Source organism: Pagrus major, chromosome 15 (assembly GCF_040436345.1).
Source record: "Pagrus major chromosome 15, Pma_NU_1.0".
Classification (NCBI taxonomy): domain Eukaryota; kingdom Metazoa; phylum Chordata; class Actinopteri; order Spariformes; family Sparidae; genus Pagrus; species Pagrus major.
This window is the reverse complement of record NC_133229.1, coordinates 7,647,887-7,664,592: the sequence shown is the minus strand read 5'-3', so window position 1 is coordinate 7,664,592 and position 16,706 is coordinate 7,647,887. Positions and strand designations below refer to the sequence as shown.

Genomic DNA, 16,706 nt, shown 5'->3' with positions numbered 1-16,706 from the left:
GAGGAGGAAGTGGCTCCTGAGGGGAAACGTGCGCAGGTTTCACGGTAATCACATAGTATAATTTAATCAGAATGTAACAAAGTAAATAGATATATAAATAGATTAGTAAGCTATCGCCTTTAGCACATCAATCTAAACAACAAAAGAATGTGCCAATTTACGGAATAATGATGCAGGGTCTCCATTAGGCGGCCTTTTGCAGTTTGTATCAAATCAAATGTGACAGAGGTATTTTTCAATCAAAAAGCAGTCATTAACTGTGTAGCAGAGACTGGACGTCAGCCAAGACTGCTTTAAAAACCAGACAGAGAAGGCCCCAGCCCCCAGGGTCCCAAAAGGCCCCATGTCTACTACTTTTTGGCCAATAGTATGAGGTAGTTTGATTAATTGGCTAAAATAAACAGAAACAGTGAGATCTCAAGGTAGATCCTGTATTTATAAATAGAGCCCGACTGATATGAAATCTTTGAGGCCGATACCGATACAAGGGAGTAAAAAATTCCGATGTGATCATGTGGAAAATATACACACATTTTTAGCAGTGATCCCTCAAGTGTGGTTATCAAACACTTGTGACAAAAATATGTTATGGAGGCTGGATATTTTATAGTTTAAACAAACTTTATCGTCCAATGTACCCAAACAGTAAATGTCACTAAACATGTATTTAATTCTAAATCAGCCCAAACATCTTTTTCTGCCTCGCATTCTTGGAAACCTAAACATTTTCGTATCGGCCAATATCGACAACACATACACCGATACCATTATATCTGTGATAGACCAATAATATTGGCCAACCAATATATCGGTCGGGCTCTATTTATGACCAATTCTTTCGGTATGGCTCTGGAAGTGGCAAAGTTCGTCCAGACTGAAATATCCCATGAACTACTTGATGAATTGCTGTTCAGTTTTGTACAGACATTCATGGTACCCAGACGATGAAGCCTTTTGTGATCCTCTGACTTCTCCTCCGCCACCAGTGGGTTGACAAGTTTTGCTTTTAGTGAGATATCTTCAGAATTACTTGATGGATTTCCATTAATGTTTGTACAAACTATTGAATGGATTGCTATAAAATTTGGAACACACATTCATGGTCCCCATACGATGAACTGTTATCACTTTAATCCCTGACCTTTCATCTAGCACCCTCCAATCTGGTCAAATTTTATCCCGTCCAAAACTCTGGTTTATGACTTAATACCTACATAATGACATTCCCCTCAGCCTTATCTGTACTTGTGTTTCGTGCTAATTAGCAGAGGTTAGCGCATACAAGCTGCTAAACTACGATGGTGAACATGGTAAACTATACCACAATATTGTGAATGACCTCCAGTCACCAGAGGATGTGGACATTGAAACTTGGACTCGAGTTAACTTGAGTGACTGTTTTGATGACTTACAACTTGACTTCACAGGGGAAAAAAATGACTTGACGCGTGACTTGGACTTGCAAGTTAAAGAGTTGTGACTTGAAATGAAACATGGTGACTTGAAAGGCTTGTCTGGGTTCATTTTATGTTCTGTTTAGTCTTTTAGTTGTTTTCTTAATTCTAGCTGTCAATTTAAAAGTGATGGAGAGGGATGTTTTGTTTCAGAAGAAATTAAGAAATAAATCAGCTTTAATTAAGTTATTAGGTTTTTGTTGTTTACAATTATTTCATTGAATATCAATCATTATAATGCAAATTCAATTCAGTGTCATACTTCCTTGAAGTGAGGATCGGTGAGGATCTGATCTGGACTCACCACACTGAAAACATCATCACGAAAACACCAAGATATTGTCTCTTCTTCCTCTGCAGGCTGTGGAGACTCAACATGGAATCAAGGATACTCAGCAACTTCTACAGGTGCACAATCCAGAGTATCCTGACGGGCTGCATCAAAGCCTGGTGTAGCAGTTGCACCGCCCTCAACTGTGAAAACTGCTCAGCACCTCAACAGGACAAAGCTGCCGCCCTTGGAGGAACTTTACTCCCAGCAGTGTAGGACGAAGGCCAAGAGGATCATCAAACACCCCAGCCACAAACTGTTCTGCCTGCTGCCGTCTGGCAGACGGTACCGCACCACCAGGCTCAGAGACAGCTTCATCCCACAGGCCATAAGACTGCTGAATTCTTGAGCTCTAAGCTCATTACTGCACTGTTACTGCATCACATTGGCACACCTGTATACTTCTTTATTTAATGCTTATTATGTTTATACCTGCACACATCACAGTATACATATATATTTGATTATTTTACTACGGTCTACAAACTATGACACCATCACAGTATATAGTATTTATGCACACCATCTATACCCTGTCCATAGCTGGCTCTCATTACTGCTACTGCACAACCTGTTTACATTACAGTTTTATTCAATTTAATCACACCAGTCTATCTCAATATAATATGTATATTATATTTTGTTTTAATCATTTATATATTATATATTATATTTAATTCTTATATTTTAACTTCTTCACTATGCATGTCTTCAAACTTGAACTCTTTTTTTCTCTCTTCTTATTTTACTTATGTGATTTATTATGATATACTTAATGAGCATTGTTGGAGGAGAACAAGAGCTTCATGGTCAATCTACTTTTTACTGAAATGCATTGTGGAAACAATGGCGTTGATAGGGGCCCACAGTTAATTTGCCCCTGGGCCCCTAACAGGTTTAACCAGGACTGGCTTTACCTGCATCAAAAAATGATGAGGCTTTGCAGGTAAATATTGCAGTATTGTTTCTTACTTTATATTCATATTCATTTAATAGAGTATCACTTTCTGTGACTGAGGAATGCATTTTATGAATATTTCTTCCACTGTCTCCAAGCTGTAGCACACAAGGCCAATCAGAGAAAGTTTTCAATGGGAGCTAACAACAGCGATGCAATGAAACAGCGCGGCGGTCAGGCTGCAATGATGCTGTTGTGATGCTGCCTTCACGCGCTGTGGGAAGTATTGCAATCCTGAGATGGCGCGCGATTGAATTTCGGCACGAAGACACGAGCAAACGTCAACATGGCTGGCGAGAGTGACTTCATTTCTTCAAGGGTTTCTACCTTGACACTTTCTTTATACAAATAATGTGACGCTTTAATTTTACTGCAGGCCTGTAGGAAGACATTTCACAATGTAGGCTGCGTGACGCTTCTGTAACACAGCAGTTCCTCTCAATTTCTAAATTGAAACAACGGCCATTAAAACGGCATTTTCTGCAGATTTTCTTGTGGTTTTACCCAACCTGCCGCACCTGAACGTCTATTAAGACTGGTGTTCTCGGATGTACGAGCTTACGAGGAGCACGTAAACGCAGCATACGTTTACACCGTTGCAGCCGGTGTTTTCATAATTTCACGCCCCTCCGTTCTTGTACGGACGTTTCCATGCTCCTGAGACGACACACGTAGCGTACAGGTAAATGGTAGCGTTAATAGGTGATTTAGATTCTTCGCTTATTAGTGTTTCTGCAGGTTTCAGTCGATTTACACTGGCATGTCATTAAAAAGCGACAGCCTATTCAGCAACATCTATGTAAAGGCTGCGCTGATCGAAACACACTGACAGCCTTGAATTGAGTATTTTACAATAACGGGTGTCTCTGTCTCCTTCTGTTAGTGCGAGCTGTGACTTATTTATTATTCAATGGCGACCGCATGGGTAAAACTACACCTGACTGCCATTCTGTACAACACTGTCATTTGTCTTAAAGCTAGAGAGCCACTGAGCAGTGTGTTTTTTGAAATGGTTCACCATGCGATGAACATCAGTCAGGCGGTCAGTCATGCCACAGTCACGCGTGTTGCTTTGCAGAAGGCGTTTTTTAAACTGGGCTCATTACACCTACATGACACACACATACACACAGGGCATCAGACTGACTGCTCCTGCTGACAGTTACAGGACAGCATCCAGCCCACACTTTAAGTTCAACTACAGGGACTAAACAAAGGTTTCTGCCCACAACAAAGACTCTGAGGACAGAAAAAATAAGCTTCAGCTGTTTAAACATGACAAATAATCCTCAGATTTATATAGGTATTCATGGTGTTGAGCTCTATAATTAAAGACAATGAATATTGGTCACATGAGGCTGTATTACACTGAGCCTAATGCATGATTTTCCCTGTCTCGCCTCATTGAACTAAATAAACGTAATGCCAAATTACACTTGTATTGCTACATTTGTGTGTAATAAAACAATAAGAAGCTTGATATTGCTACTTCCATCCTACTGTACACGAGCAATAAATCAACAACTGTCAGAATATGTCCTTAAGAGACAGTTGCTCCCTCTGTTTGATAGACAGAGGGAGTAATAATCCCATTAGGGAAAACTGCCTCCCTCCACGGTGAAGTCAGAGGTCACAGTCAGCTAAAAACAGCATCTCAGAGCTGGAGGAGATTCACGGATGCCTCATTTAAATGTAATCTGTTGTCAATATGTGTGTCCGTGTGTTGAGAACAGGGGTGACATGACTCTGACCAGAGGATCTTTCACCTACGCCAGCGGGGAAGAGTACCACGGCGAGTGGAAAGAAGGCAAGACGCAGTCACACATCACACTCCTCAGATTTAAACAAAGTTAACTACACTTAACTACAGAGATGAAACTAACTTTCACCTGTACCTTTTGTACTGCACATCTGCTCCTCACAATGGTCCTCAAACGCATCGTCTTAATCATCAGCTGAGTGAAAAGGGGAGGCGACACCCTGACAGACTGGGAAAATGTATTTAGTGTTACATAAAGTTTGGATTTATCATGTAAGATGTTAGGTTATTCCTTTCATATGTGGTGTCCACTTGGATTGGACAGATATTTGGAAGCCATTTGTAATCATTTAAGTTGGAGTACCATGACCCAATTCTCACATGGCGAATCCGTAAAGCCCTGTCCACAATTCCATCTGATTATAATGTTTGTATCTTTTTGTCATTTTGAGATATTAAATCGTAAATCCAAAATGGCGGAGGGAATATGAGATGCACCAAGTGCTTCTGGAATAACTGTTAAACATTCTCAGAAAGTCAGACAGGTACATTTTTTTTTCAACTCAGTAAGGTGTTAGAAATTCTTTTATTCTGGATTTACTAACATTTCTCTTGTACATTTTTTTTCTGTGACTGAAAATACATCTGTTCACTCCAGTGACCTGGATTAGTCAGGGGCCAGGGGGCATACTCTGCCTATTTAGATTCTGCATTATTTTGTATGTTTTATCCAAAAATAATATTAAAATCTGGTTACAAGTATTTCTAACATCTCTCATTTAGCTGAAAAATATTCTTCTTCTTTTTTTTTTTTACCCGTCTGGTTTTCTGAGAATAAAAGGCTTTAACAGTTATTCCAAAATCACTTTTTTATACCGCATTTGTCCACTGCAGTTGACATCTACATAACTCCTTTTTCCTGCTTAGTGATTTAATAATATACATGCATGAAAGAGTTAAGTACTCTGGTGTGCAGGTAACCAAATGTAAAAACTGAACACATAACCTGTATTCGCACAAAATATTATTAATGGCAAGCACTCCAAGGACATTTATTTACTCTTCTAAAGCAATCATCTTTTTCACACCTATCTGAACATATATTAAAATGGACTCTTCAGTTTCTGTAATTAAACATCATCTCATTCACACAAACAGGTAAACTGTGATCATATTTAACAAAGCTCTCACTGAGAGTGACATGCAAATGGAATGGAAGAGTGCTCTTGATTTGCCTCTGAGTGCATCTTGTGACATTAGCTAAGCTAACAGCACTCTGTGCCTCATCATGTGCTTGATGCTCATTAAATCAAACAATTGTCTTCAGTTGGAACCTCCAGGCTACGAATAACACAGTACTGTTATACCAGTCATTTGTGGTAACATACTGAATGTTTGCTAGCTAATGAGTAGCTAGCAGGAACAAATGCCCAGTAGCAGCAAATATTAGGTTTTTCTATTCATAGACGTGTGCATCTTGAACAGTAGAATGTATAAGTGAAGGGGAAATATCTTGTCAAAATGTTCACCTGTGGCAAAGATTAGGGGATGAGGGTGTTTGCACTGCTTCAGCTCTCTCCCACACACACGTACAGTGATGCTGGTGACATGCAAGCTCAAGCTGTTTAATAAAATCCCAATTAGCCAGCATTGGCAGCCCATGACGAGCAGAGCCAGATTTACCAGCTCTGGCTTCGTCAAATCTTCTGGATTAGACTCTGGACCTGTTTGGGAAGTCTTCTGTCAGCTGCTGTTAAGAAACCAAATCACTTGCAAACACTAGGAAGAAGACTATCCTAGAGATTTAAATCATTTTGGGATGTTTAATGCTAACACTAGTGTATTCCTTCACCATTCAAACGTAACTTGGTCCACTTTACAAGTGTGGCAATCGCAGGTATAAACCCGTTGTAGCAGTTGTCCAAAAACTTGTAGGTGTGTGCCCTCTGACATGATTATAAGCTTCAGTAGTGGATCATAAGCTACTAGGAGGGGAATGCAAGTACATTCCTTGACTGTTTTCACAGTCTGGATCCTAAAGCAGAAATCCCTGCTAAAAAATCTGCTGGATTAGAGCGCTGTAATTCCCACCCTGCAGGAGGCAGATGGGACTCCTAATTCAGTACTAAACCTTTAGCTGACAGAGTGGGGGGAGGTGGATACTTGAATCCGAGCACGTACTAACTGGTGCGACATATGTAGTCGCTATACAGCGCCAAGTGAATGTAAGACCCTGAGCCGTATTGCAAGTTCAAATGTCATGCTCAGTTGGTCATCTGTCGGAGTATGTTACACACCATTACAAGAGAGTAATCCATAAGAGGCTAAGTGGTTAGATGAGGCATGATAACACCCATGTAGATAAAATGTGCATCAGCAAATGGCATCAAGATCTCCCGTCAAGGTTGTTTGCCTCGACGGGATTTCTTGTGTTTCCACCACTGCTTGAAGCCATTACTCACCCTGATGGTGTGCGACTTTCCAGGTCGGAGGCACGGTGTCGGCCAGCTCAAGTTTCAGGATGGAACCTGCTACACCGGCCAGTTTGAGAATGGACTCTTCCACGGCTCTGGAGTGCTATTCTTCACAGATGGATCGAGGTGTGTAAGCAGGAGTGAGACAAACAGAAGTGTTGTCCTCAATCACACAATAAAAATGACGCCTTGTTCTCTTTCCACCGCATCAGGTATGAAGGGGAATTTGCTCACGGAAAGTTTCAAGGTACAGGCATCTTCAGTCGATATGATGGCATGAAGTTCGAAGGAGAGTTCAAAGATGGACGTGTCGAGGGATATGGTAAGTCTGTTACACCGCCGGAACAATTTGTCCATCAGGATGTCAATAACGTCTCTCTGCAGTTGGTCATGGTGTCCCGTGTCTGTGCCTCCAGGGTTATTGACGTTCCCAGATGGAGCTCACGGTGTCCCACGAAACGAGGGCTTTTTCCAAAACCACAAGCTGCAGAAGCGAGAGAAGTGTGCAGGAGTGGTGCAGCGAGCGCAGGCTTCGGCCTCCAGCGCTCGCAGTCTGGCACTTTGACCGTCACGGACCCTGGAGGAGACACGGTGAGGGTTCCAGGACCTTCCAGGAGGACCTCAGGGATGTGTACTTGTATACTCCCCTCCAGCTCTTCTCTCTTTTTCACCATCAATTTCTTTTCTTTTTTTTCTTTTATGCATCTTCCTTGAATAGCCTTCACAGTGGCATGGGATGCACATGCAATTGGACCAAACAATGGCTCTCTGTATGACTGACTTTAAATGCACAACACCAAGCGGCACACCTTTAACTTTCACGTGTCATGCAAACACCAAATGCTGCTGTTTTTTTTTCTCTTTATCTAATTCTTGTACTCATAAACAGTGTCTTAGTGTTTTTCTCTAGAATAGTTAGCTCTTCTTACCAATGTTGTTGCACATGTGGTACTTTAAAGAGGTTTTCTTTTCTCCTGCAATAGGAGGAGGTGTAAAGTAAGACTGTATGCTGAAACTTTAGCCACTAATGAGATATATTCACTTTTAAAAATGCTGCAATCCATTACAACAGAGTGATACTTAAAGGTACCATGTGGAGTTTCTGACCACTGGTGACACTATGGAGCAATTCTCTCACAAGTGGGTCCGCGTTGAGTTGAGGTATAAGGATGCATGTGGGCAACACATTCTTGCATCTGGTTTCACAGAATTTTGCTGATGAACAGTTGGTGGTGGGAACGTACAGAGACATAGCGATGTGCCCACAAAGCCAGTGAAGAAGAAGAATGCAAGACCTCGAAAACATGGATCCAAACAATGCACGATGTAAAATAATTCAAAAAGAATTGGCTTTTCAAATGTTTTATGAGGAAGGAAATGCATCCAACACAATTGTCAGGCCTCAAAGATGCACACAGTGAATGTAAACAAGGTCTGTTGGTTCGCAAAAAATCTCCACAGGGAACCTTTAATTTTCTCGTCATGTCAGTTATCAGTGCTGCTGCAAACCTCATCTTTCAAGGAATGCATTTTGTCACTGGTGTTTCTCCTTTTAGAGGATCAGTATTCACATTTGCCTTAAAGACATTTGGGCACAAGAGTGCAGTTCAAGGGTGTCCATCAGAAAAATTAGATGATGTACAGTGCCCTCTCCGTCCCTTCCCCTCTGCATCATTTGCCCTAAGGTATCTGTCATCCTAATGATGGTAATGAATTTGAGGCCTGTTTGAAGATTGCCTCGACTCCAAGAGACACGTTAAGCTGATGCTGAGTTCCAGCTTCCATCACTCACAAGTCCAGCAGCTCTCCCCTCTCCGATAAAACCTCCCTCTCCCAGTGGAAATCATGGGAGAGGAGATTTAACTCAGCTGGATAATTCTCTCATGCTTTCCCCTGTATAGCCTGATAGACTTTGACTGGACATCTGAAAATATTATAATTAAATGCATTAAATTAGGGATGTAGATCTTAACTGAGGCAGCTGAATGAAAGAGTTTATAAATTGAATATATTTAACAGTGTATGTGTAACAATGTATGTGTTTTTCTGTGAGGTGTATACATCATTGTCATTGATTGTGTTCGTTCTGACCTTTCAAATGAATTAAGAGATCACTTTTTGATCGGTCAGGTAGAAAAATGGTGTTACTAAGTTATTTAAGACAGTGTGTATTTTGAGGTGTGAATAGCCAATCACGGCTTGTCTGTGATTACAGGTCGATTCAGTGTACTTGAAACAATTAATAGGCCTTACGGAGCATTTGTAGACGTGGCTTGTCTAGGGTTGCCTACATAGAACCTCAACCAAAGACAATCAAATGGTATTGTAGGTAAGGAAGCCTGGAACGGCCAACAGGAGTTACAGGTATTATGTCTTACGCCTGAACATTAAAGGGGCATTATGTAGTTTTGGAGAAGAAATTCAAACTCAGAATTTTAATATTTACAATGTTAATGAGGTAATAATACAATTATTTTTTTCCATTACTGAATAAACAAGCTGTTCTCAGAGGAAAATAAGGTCCCCAGAACACTATTTGAAGCTAGAAAGGTGGCAGGGTCCGCCACATATAAACAAAGTGAAACAGAATGAAAATGTCCTTTACAGTAAGTTTGTTTATTCAGTTTATTCACTGATGAAAACAAAGAGAGATTGTTTATTTAGAGATAAAAAATAGTCAATGAAGATCTTTCTCTTCTGATTAAAATTTCTTCCCCAAAACTACCTAGTTCACCTTTAAATCCGAATCAGTAAGGACCGATCCACCTGGGGCTTTACTGTGCAAGAAAAACAGAAGGACCGAAGATTAAACAGGGAATTTCTATCAGACTCTGTTGTAAATATGCCTGATGTCTCTAGGCTGAAACATTGCAGTTACTGATCTTCATTGTTGCTATATTCTATGAGGGAAAAGAAAATCAATACGTAATATTGTGAGCCCATATTGTGCTTGCTTTGAATACCCCCTTTGGAACGGCGGTGTGCAATCACAACGATCGAAGATAACATTAGAGACAGAGAAGCAGAGCAGTGCATGCGTCAATGTCACTCTCTACAAGCACAGTATGATACTTTAATGTTGGCTTTATGTGCAAACTGTGTAACAACCTGTATTTCAGATCACGTAACAGTGTTTTTCTCTTTCTGCTGTGTCGGACACAACGCATGCTCAAGCCTTCTTTCACATCCATTTCCAACTGGAAACAAATGGTGCTTTAAAAAGCGTGCCTGTCCAGACTTTCACCTGCCTGGAAAATATCATTGCCATGGTTACCTTTTTTCAGTAACAATATAATGTTGCTTTGAGTGCTCTTAAAGAAATCATCTGCACAGTGTCCTCTCATTCACGTGGCATAGGTATCACATAGGTGGTAAATGGTTGATGTGTTTATTAAAGCTTTGAAAAAACAGACACACGTCTTTCATTGAGTATCACTTGGACACAGTAATATGATGAGGCAGTTCATTTTTAGATGATTAAGCAGCAGTTTGTTATGTTCACAGAGGCTGAAATGTGCAGCTGTAGGAAGAAGTTAAATGCTTAACTGAAAAACAGGTTCCTCTGGTTTTTGGCTGCCACACAGCACGAAGCCGCCACTTCTCCCATCCCCCTTCTCATTCTACTCCACTCCAGCCCTCAGCAGCAGCAGCACACTGCTTGTAGTTCACATGGAATTGAAAACGACAGAACTAAAGCTTTAAAAAATGTATGAGTCCAACAGATTTAAGAGGGTAGTCTGTTTTTCTACTATATTACATTGAGAGTACGCAATGTAATATCTCTGTTAGGGTCAGCTTGACAAAATGAACGACAGCACTCGGTCGTAGTGTGTATAACCTTGTATTGTACATGTTGTGTCTCTGACAGTCACACTTCATTGCTTGGAACAGGAAATATTGCATGCGGCTGATAGTCTATCTGATGAATTTCACATTCACATTATGAAAAATAAACAGCAGTAGCACAATGTCTATTGAGCACACTGTGCTCCAAAATGAATAGCTGTATGTATGATGAATAACTGTTCATAAACGCTACATTGTAAGCAGTGGGGGAGCTGTCGGTGTTCCCAGTGTGAATGGCCAACCGCCCTCAGGAACATTTGAGCCACTGATGGTAGAAGGAAAGTATGTCCACTGAGCTCCCCTTGAATCCCTGACTTTAGCGGGGGCATACCAGCCATCTCTGCTATCGTCAGCTGACGTCGCACACACACACTGCTACTGTGTGCTCTGGCCTTGTCTGTCGCCTCGATAAAACAAGGACCCCTTGATGTGCGTTCAGCTTCTGTACAGCACTTTCTATTAATACTACTCAACTTCCAAAGGCATCGCAAATCAGATGCGAAACATCATAAGATCATAAAGCTCTCTGGAAGCGAATATCAAAAGCTAAAGCTCGGCAAAAGGTCTGTTTCCTCAACCATATGTTTTTGTCTTGAGATAAGCAGATCACTTTGAATCCATCACACCCAAGCTGACATTTTCTGGGGTCAGAGTTCAGACTAATCTCAGAGGTTTAACAGCCATGCCCTGGAAGGCAGATTTTATTGGTGAGCACATTTAAAGCATATACTCAAATATGATGTACACAGACCTACAGTGGAAATGCAGAATGTATTTTGAACCTGAGACAGATAGTCATAGAAACTGACTTCATGAAGAATATAAAACATGAGCTTCTGCATTATTCACTCCTCTCTCTCGAGGTGGTTTCAGGCGGCACCTCCCTCAGCTTCTCCAGCCTCTGCAGGGTCTCCATGATGTCAAACTGCCATTGTTTTACCTGCTGCACTGCTGTCACTCCCTCCTGCAACACAGTTCATACTGTCAGTTTGTTAGCATGGGGTCATTTTGTATTTATGGCGGTGTTGAGTTATGAGCCGCAGCATGTTAGCTCGGTAAGTTTCCTTCAAATGAATAGTTCCACAAATGGGCTTATTTGCCCTGTTGTCGAGAGTTAGATTTGGTGATCAATACCATGTCTGTATGTTAAATGTGAGGCCACAGCTAGAAGGTGGTAGTTAATTTTATCAACAATTTTTGGATGAATTTCCCTTGTTTTAACAATGTAGAAAAAGGCCGGAAAGAAGGAGAGAGAGGGGGGTTAAGAATATGATATGCAACAATGGTCCCTGGCCAGTATTAATCCACCTGGGGCGCTGCAGGTTAGCTTATTTTAGCATAAAGACATGTGTGAAGTCAGCCTCACCCTGTGAAAGCATTACAAAATCCACCTACTTGCACCTCAAAATCCTGTACATTTATTCCATAAAACACCCCAAGTCTAGACACTTGTCATATTACATCCAGTTGCCACTAGCTAGCAGACTGCAGGATGTAACTAATGCATGGCAAAGAAGTGGTCGAGCACATATCCCCTTGTGAAATAGTGAATTGTCATTTGTATGCGTTGGTTTTTGTATGGATTTGACAACAAGTGTTAAAAATGTGCTCATTACTTTAGCTGTCTCCATCTGTTTACAGTCTTTATGCTAAGCTAAGCTTACCTAACCTAACTGGCTGCTGGCTGTAGCATCATATTAAAGGAATGGTTTGACATTTTGGGAGATGGGTTTGGGTTTTTTTTTTACCCCAAGAGTTAGATTTAAAGATAAATACTGCTGTCATAGCTGTACCTTTAAAGCCACATTATGTAGAAATTGGCATTTTGTGCAATTTGGCGCCCCCCTACAGTTTCTGAGTGCAACACCACTGTCGTAAATTAGAAGTAATGTAATGTAAAGTAATGTAACTACAAACAAATCCCATTACGTTGTAACAATGTTATGTAGTAAACATTTACTGTGATCCTACCCTGTCACTAAAGACACCATTCACCCTATAACAAGACACTGAACCAGCAAAATGATTTTGAAGCTGTGATTTTAAGGTAAAAAAAAGTTACATAATGTTGCTTTAAAGTAATCTTTGAGCTAAAACGCTGCATGCACAACAGGTTGCCAACACTCACGTGATTTTTTATTTTTGTGTCGGCCCCTGCAACTATGAGCAGCTTCACTATCTTGTATCTGTTGAGACGCACTGCATCGTGCAGGGCTGTGTCCCCTTCCTGAGAGGAGAGAAAAGGATTTGATGACAAAAATAAATTATAGAGGTGAATCACAGGCTGTTGGGCTGCTGCCTACCCTGTCCCTGGAGTTGATTTTGGCACCACAGGACAGCAGGTACTCCACAATGGCTGTGTGGCCAGTTCTTGTGGCCACATGCAGGGGAGTGCTGTACAACTGCAATGAGGAGGGTATTTGAATGCAAATCAACATACAAACACAAAAAAGGACCAACTGTGCATGAGTATAAGATCTACAGTATGTTAACAGATGCACATGTGAGTTCAAATTCAGGCGCATTCACCTTATCTCTGACATTCAGGTCAGCCCCGTGGCTCTTCAGGGCTTTGATGACATCCAGGCTTCCTCCTCTGCAGGCCCAGTGTATGGCTCTGGAGCCCAGCTGAAACACAGCAGGAGGGCCTTATCCTATTTATACTGCTGACTTGGGGCCACGAGAGGCTGGAGCTTTAGTGTGTGAAGATAATCTCACCCAATCTCATCATCATCTTTACAAACAAGCAATGTGCCCGCACGTCTTACTGTACCTGATCTTTAAAGTTGATATCGGCCCCTTTTTCTAAAAGCATCTGGACCACTGCGGTGTGTCCTTGCAGAGAGGCGCGTTGTAGGGCCGTCCTCTTCAACTGGAAAGTTGAGACGTATTGTAAGTAGAAATTCTTGGTAATGTCTCTGTTTTACTCCCATACAAGACGAGTATACCTCATCATGGAGATTAGGGTTCCCACCATCAGCCAGATACTTCTCTATTACATTCAGTTTGCCTTGACTGGCTGCATTCATCAATTCTCTTGTGTCTTCAGGACGCGTCTGTCCACAAAGAAACACACACAAACACACACACACACACACACACACACACACACACACACACACACACACACACACACGCACACACACAGAAAATAAGATTCAATTTTAGTTTTCCTGTAGTGCACTTGAAGATTGTGACGTGACTAAAATACAACACCTAACACAGCCACAGTTTGTTCGCCCTGCTGCCGTCTTACAAGCGATACAGAAGTATCCACTGCTGTGCCACCAGGCTCCTGAACTCATCCTCCACACTCCAATATAAAAATGAGTTTTATTTTCACTAATTATTATTAATCCATCCATAGTGTAGAGCAGTATATAGGGTCTACAAACTTCATGTCATTATATAAAACCCTGTTGTAAAATAATAAAATAAATGGATCTCGAACAAAGACTCTTAGAACTGTAGCTCACCACAGGGATTTCAACACTCAGCCTGGGTGAGTATGTTTTCTTGATATTCTTTTTCCTTTTGCACAGCTCTGTGATGTTCTCTCCTCCACTCACATCCAAAACCTCACAGTGCAGGTCCGTGGAGATCCTCCGCACTCTCTCCTCCGCCTGGAAAATGACAGAAACAGTAATAATGTCAAAAAGGCGATCAGAAAACTTAGAGGAGAGAGAAGTATTATTGGCTTTGTAAAGCAGATGTGCCCATTGGGCTGAGGGGTGTTGAGAGCTGGGAATGGTAGTGTTAATGTCAAAATACATTCACAGCATAGTGCAAGCTATAAAACTATAAACTGCCTCTCATGCGCTGTTAATACGCTATTATTACATTTTAAATCAATGACATAATAAATCAATGACCTAGAGTTCATGTCTTTGTGTGCATATGATCCGCCTTTATCTTGTTTTATTTGATCATGGTTGGTGCCTTCTTTTGTCTATTGTGCATAAAAATCCCTTTGATTGTCAGAAACATATATAGATTTTTTATCTTATTTTTTTCATTTAAAGAACCCCAGAGAATAACTTAAGTTATTAGATTTAAATTAATGACGTCAATGTCAGCAATTATTATCCATAACAGCAATAATGTTGACAGTTAATTATTTTTGTTAGGTGCACACAAAATGAATAGAAATTTAAATTAATCTGTGGCAAGATAGATATAAAAAGGGGTGGCTTTTGCCAAATGTCTTGCCATGCCAAAGTTCACTGTAAATGCGAACATAAATGCCATGTTTATGCATCCTTTTCAAAGCATATGAGCAGGAATCTTTCAGTCAATTAAATGCATAAATAAAATAAAGATAAGTAAAATAGGATTACCTAAAACTCTGGAGATGTAACTCCACTCAGGGCTAACACATTTAGGATGGAAAGGAAAATGATCGTGGTAGTAGTCATCAAACATAATACAATAAATAGAAACAATATAGACAGTATAAACAAGCCTATTATTAAGTAATGACTGTACAGGCTTAGGAAGAAGCAAATGCTTAAATATGCTGGAATTGGCATTCAGATTATTGAATTATTAAATGAAGCTACCCTCCAGAAATATGAAGACAAGCAAACAAACAAAAACATTAGCTTTGTAAACCATTCTGTTGAAAACCAAAAGTGAATTACACATTATATTATGTGAGTTATATTGACTTCATTTCATAATTCAACCCCATCAACAGCAATACACCTCCTTTTAATCTCTCATTAAACTATAAATCCTTTTCTACCACAAGAACTAAGTCTGCTACAGCTGTGTTTTTTAAAAACAGACAAAAACATGTTTTTTTGGGTAAAACTAACATGATTGGTTGACAGGTACCACTTTGTTCAAGATTTGTGTAAGATCTTCCTATCTTATATGTTTTTCTTGTACATGATTTTGCCATGTATGGTGTTTTTTCTTCAGCACATTAAGTCCACACCTGCTGTATGAAACGTGCTATATCAAAAACCTTGACTTGACTCTCGGATCAGATTTGCTCTCCTGTATTGAGAAAACCACAGACTGGGAATGACTCTGATTTGGTACTGTACATAATTTATGTTCTATTATAATGTATAATATTATTATTTCATATTAAAACAACTGCAGGCAACATCATGAATAATGTTGCTTGATTTGCATGTGTGGGTATATGTGTTTTTCAGTGCATCTGCAAATGAATGACATTTTCTCTTCATGTTTGGGGCTTAACTTCAATGCAGACATGATCAATGCTGGTATTACAATTCATTAAAGCACACATCTTCACATAAAATTCCTGTTCATGTATTGTTTTTGGATTTTCAAATTGGGACATTGGGGTAACGGTAACGTTACCTTTTATGTACAGTCTGCTTTGCTGAGAAATAACTCTCCCTTGTGGGAAGAGTCTAATCATCATTCCAGGAGCCAAACTTAATGTAAGATACAGTGATATAAATGCAAAATCATCACAAATGTTACTTTTTCTCACCTACCTGAGCTTTCTTTTCTATTCCTGGTTTATGGTCCATCATATTGGCTGCCCACTGCACCACCTCCTCCATCTCCAAAAATGGATACAAAAAGTAAAACAGTGAAAGAACAGCTCAAGCTATTTAACATGCACTAATAATCCATCTGATAAAAGTAAAGGGGCAGATAACTCTGCTGACTGTGAGTCCCTTTATACGGAAGTGCTGTTCGCCTTCGCTTCCTTGCTGGAATGCCGGGTTCATGGTGGGACATTGCGTTACCCCAACAAACAGGTGTGTGTGTGTGTGTGTGTGTGTGTGTGTGCACTTCAGTGTACTTGCCAAACCTCTCTCATTCCCTCTACCTCTTTTCCTCTCCGCCATGCACATACAAACACACACACACACACACATACCGACACATTGGTATA

At 40.5% G+C, this 16,706-nt stretch overlaps 2 protein-coding genes across 2 annotated transcripts; one reads left to right on the top strand and one right to left on the bottom strand.

Annotated features, from left to right (window-relative positions):
* The first annotated feature begins 4,483 nt into the window (after positions 1 to 4,483).
* On the top strand, positions 4,484 to 7,541 carry morn4 (MORN repeat containing 4). The gene is made up of 4 exons (XM_073481259.1): positions 4,484 to 4,550; positions 6,988 to 7,102; positions 7,189 to 7,298; positions 7,393 to 7,541. The coding sequence occupies exons 1-4, from the start codon at positions 4,484 to 4,486 to the stop codon at positions 7,539 to 7,541; spliced, it is 441 nt and encodes a 146-aa protein (XP_073337360.1).
* A 3,953-nt stretch (positions 7,542 to 11,494) lies between these two features.
* ankrd2 (ankyrin repeat domain 2 (stretch responsive muscle)) lies at positions 11,495 to 16,401 on the bottom strand. The gene is made up of 8 exons (XM_073482285.1): positions 16,300 to 16,401; positions 14,299 to 14,445; positions 13,771 to 13,878; positions 13,596 to 13,694; positions 13,352 to 13,450; positions 13,126 to 13,224; positions 12,951 to 13,049; positions 11,495 to 11,786 (listed from the first exon to the last, which is right to left on the bottom strand). Exons 1-8 carry the CDS (start codon positions 16,366 to 16,368, stop codon positions 11,664 to 11,666), a joined length of 843 nt encoding a protein of 280 aa, XP_073338386.1. The 5' UTR covers positions 16,369 to 16,401; the 3' UTR covers positions 11,495 to 11,663.
* Between the last annotated feature and the right edge of the window lie 305 nt (positions 16,402 to 16,706).

Bases quoted from the DNA above. Each gene is read 5' to 3' on its own strand.
- morn4 (XM_073481259.1), top strand. From the start codon at position 4,484: ATGACTCTGACCAGAGGATCTTTCACCTACGCCAGCGGGGAAGAGTAC. The intron at 4,551-6,987 runs GCAAGACGCAGT...GCGACTTTCCAG, and splicing joins CCACGGCGAGTGGAAAGAAG to GTCGGAGGCACGGTGTCGGC. The intron at 7,299-7,392 runs GTAAGTCTGTTA...CTGTGCCTCCAG, and splicing joins TGGACGTGTCGAGGGATATG to GGTTATTGACGTTCCCAGAT.
- ankrd2 (XM_073482285.1), bottom strand. From the start codon at position 16,368: ATGGAGGAGGTGGTGCAGTGGGCAGCCAATATGATGGACCATAAACCA. The intron at 13,451-13,595 runs GTACAGTAAGAC...GCTGTGTTTCAG, and splicing joins ATATCAACTTTAAAGATCAG to CTGGGCTCCAGAGCCATACA. The intron at 13,225-13,351 runs GTGAATGCGCCT...TCCTCATTGCAG, and splicing joins ACCTGAATGTCAGAGATAAG to TTGTACAGCACTCCCCTGCA.